General features: G+C 65.1%; 1 protein-coding gene across 1 annotated transcript; it reads left to right on the top strand.

The window, feature by feature from the left end:
- The first annotated feature begins 440 nt into the window (after window positions 1-440).
- On the top strand, window positions 441-2304 carry MRFAP1 (Morf4 family associated protein 1). The gene is made up of 2 exons (XM_037529256.2): window positions 441-1008; window positions 1304-2304. The coding sequence occupies exon 1, from the start codon at window positions 615-617 to the stop codon at window positions 996-998; it is 384 nt and encodes a 127-aa protein (XP_037385153.1). The 5' UTR covers window positions 441-614; the 3' UTR covers window positions 999-1008; window positions 1304-2304.

The following is a 2304-nucleotide window of genomic DNA, read 5'->3' as shown; positions in this document are numbered from 1 at the left end:
GGCGCGGGTCAGGGGCGCAGGTCAGGGGCGCCGGTCAGGGCCAGGGCGCGGGTCAGAGGCGCGGGTCAGGGCCGGGTGCGGGCCCCAGAGCACCGCCCCCGGGCGAGAAACGCTTTCCGCAAACAGCACAGGCCGCGCCACGCCGGCGGGCGCCCCGCCCCGGCCTCCCCCCCCCCCCCCCCCCGCCTGCGCGCGCTGGGCGCCGAGCCGCCCTCCGGAGTCGGGGAGCGCGCGCCCGAGCGCGGCCGGCCGCGGGCGGGGCCCGGGGAAGGGGCGGGGCCGGGGCCGGAGGGCGAGCGTGCGCGCTCGCGGCCGCGGCGGCGCCCCCCGGGGCCCCCGTGGACGTGCGCGCGCCCGCCGGACGTGGGCTCCGCGGCGCGGCCGTAAAGCGGCGCGCCGCGTCGCGAAAGGGGCCGCCGCCGGCGGGGCGCTGCTTGACGGCGCGGCCTCCATTTTGTTCGCCGCTGCTCTGCCCGCGAGTCGCCTCTCGCCGCGGCCTCCCGACGCGAAAAGTTTCCAAGCGGCGAAAGTTTCCTCGCGGGCCCCGGCCGCGGTCGCTCGCCGCGCGGTGCCCCTGTCCCCCGCAGGCGTCGAGAGCGCGGAGCGGCGGCGCCATGCGGCCCCTGGACGTGGCGGAGCCGGCGGAGCCCGAGGAGGTGGAGGTGCTGGAGCCCGAGGAGGACTTCGAGCAGTTCCTGCTGCCCGTCATCCACGAGATGCGCGAGGACATCGCGGCGCTCACGCGCGAGCACGGCCGCGCCTACATGCGCAACCGCAGCAAGCTGTGGGAGATGGACAACATGCTGGTCCAGATCCAGACGCAGGTGGAGGCCTCGGAGGAGAGCGCGCTCAACCACCTGCAGGGCGCGGGCGACGGCGCCGAGGCGCGGCCCCCCACGCGCGGCGACCAGGCGGAGGAGAAGGCGCAGGAGCTCGCGAAGATGGCCGAGATGCTGGTGCAGCTGGTGCGGCGGATAGAGAGGAGCGAGTCGGCGTGAGGCGGCGGCGGTGAGCGGGGCCCGGGCCCGCCGGCCGTGGGGCGGGGGTTCGGCCGAGGCCCGTCGCGGGCGGCCGCGGGGCCGTGGCCTCCGAGCCTGCGGGCGGGGGGCTGCGGGGCGAGGGGTGCAAGCCGAGAGCCCCCAGAGCGAAGGCCGCTGCTGGGCCGGTCCAGATTTTGCTGGAAGGCGGGGAGGAGGGGGCTTTCGGCGCGGCTGGAATTTGAGGGGGGCTTGAGCCGGGTTGGGGGGGTGGCGGGGGGTTCCCTCGGCATTAACCTCTTGCGTTTCTCCACATTGTGTTTCAGGTTAGCGGCCAGTGGGCTCCGGGCACTGGCGGAGATTGGCTGATACCCTGGAAGCTGAAACCAGAGAGCCTGTTGTTTTCTCTCTTTCTGTCTGTCTTCTTTTTCCTTCTGTCCACACCGCCCTCACTGACACTACGTTTCTGCTACAGTCTGTGGTTGATGACCTCAATATGCGTTTTGACTGTTAAGTGTTTTTGTTTGGAGAGGTAACTTACTCGGAAGACGCGCTCACGTAGGAGAATGAGTCCTGGATTGTAAACGCCTGCAGCGGTCACATTTGTTCCTGGGCTTTGATTATTTCTAAATTTTGAGGTGCTTTGTTTTTTTGTGTGACCTGATAGCTCCCTGGAACTTTGGGTCTGTGTGTGACACGTGGGACTCGCAGTTGGGGTCCTCCCGCTCTGGAGGTGCTGAAGGAGCTGCGTTACTTCTAGAAGCTGACTCCGTGCAGTGGCAGCTCAGGCTGAAGAAGGGACCAGCCTTCAGCTGGGGGTGAGACCGGAGCTGACCTGGCTGGAGGACTGGCGGAGCAGGAGGACTAGAAGATGGTGTCGCGTGCATCTTGGGACTTTCATTTCTCTGTGAGACCAAAGGAGGAGAGATGTGTTTTGTTCAAAATTTAATCTCATGTGACACACTATCCGATGTAAACTTGTATGGTCGTTTCATTTGGACAACTTACACAGAACCTAGAGTGGGAGGCCAGAGCCTGATGTTGCGTACACGCTGGTGCATACCCTGATGCATCTCGGGTCATCTGATGGGGGAGATTCGCAGACATCCTCGAGGGTCTGGGAAGGAAAGCAGGGACTGTTCGCGCTGGACCCTCAAGCTGGCAGGGACCGCGTAGCTAAAGGTTCGTAAGTTGTCCGACTCTGAGTTCATTTGAGTAGCAGACCTGACAAGTATTTGAGGTCAAAACCCAACCATGTGTAAAAAGCAAATTACCATGTTAATAAAAGTATTCATTTGCTTGGAAAAATGAGTTGAAAAGTTATTGA

Source organism: Talpa occidentalis, unplaced genomic scaffold (assembly GCF_014898055.3).
Source record: "Talpa occidentalis isolate TD23 unplaced genomic scaffold, MPIMG_talOcc4v2.1 talOcc4.6, whole genome shotgun sequence".
NCBI classification, from domain to species: Eukaryota; Metazoa; Chordata; class Mammalia; order Eulipotyphla; family Talpidae; genus Talpa; species Talpa occidentalis.
Note: the sequence above shows the minus strand (reverse complement) of the source record. Positions and strands in the feature narration are given on the sequence as shown.

What these genes read in the sequence shown, in the direction of transcription:
- MRFAP1 (XM_037529256.2), top strand. Translation starts at nt 615, where the DNA reads ATGCGGCCCCTGGACGTGGCGGAGCCGGCGGAGCCCGAGGAGGTGGAG.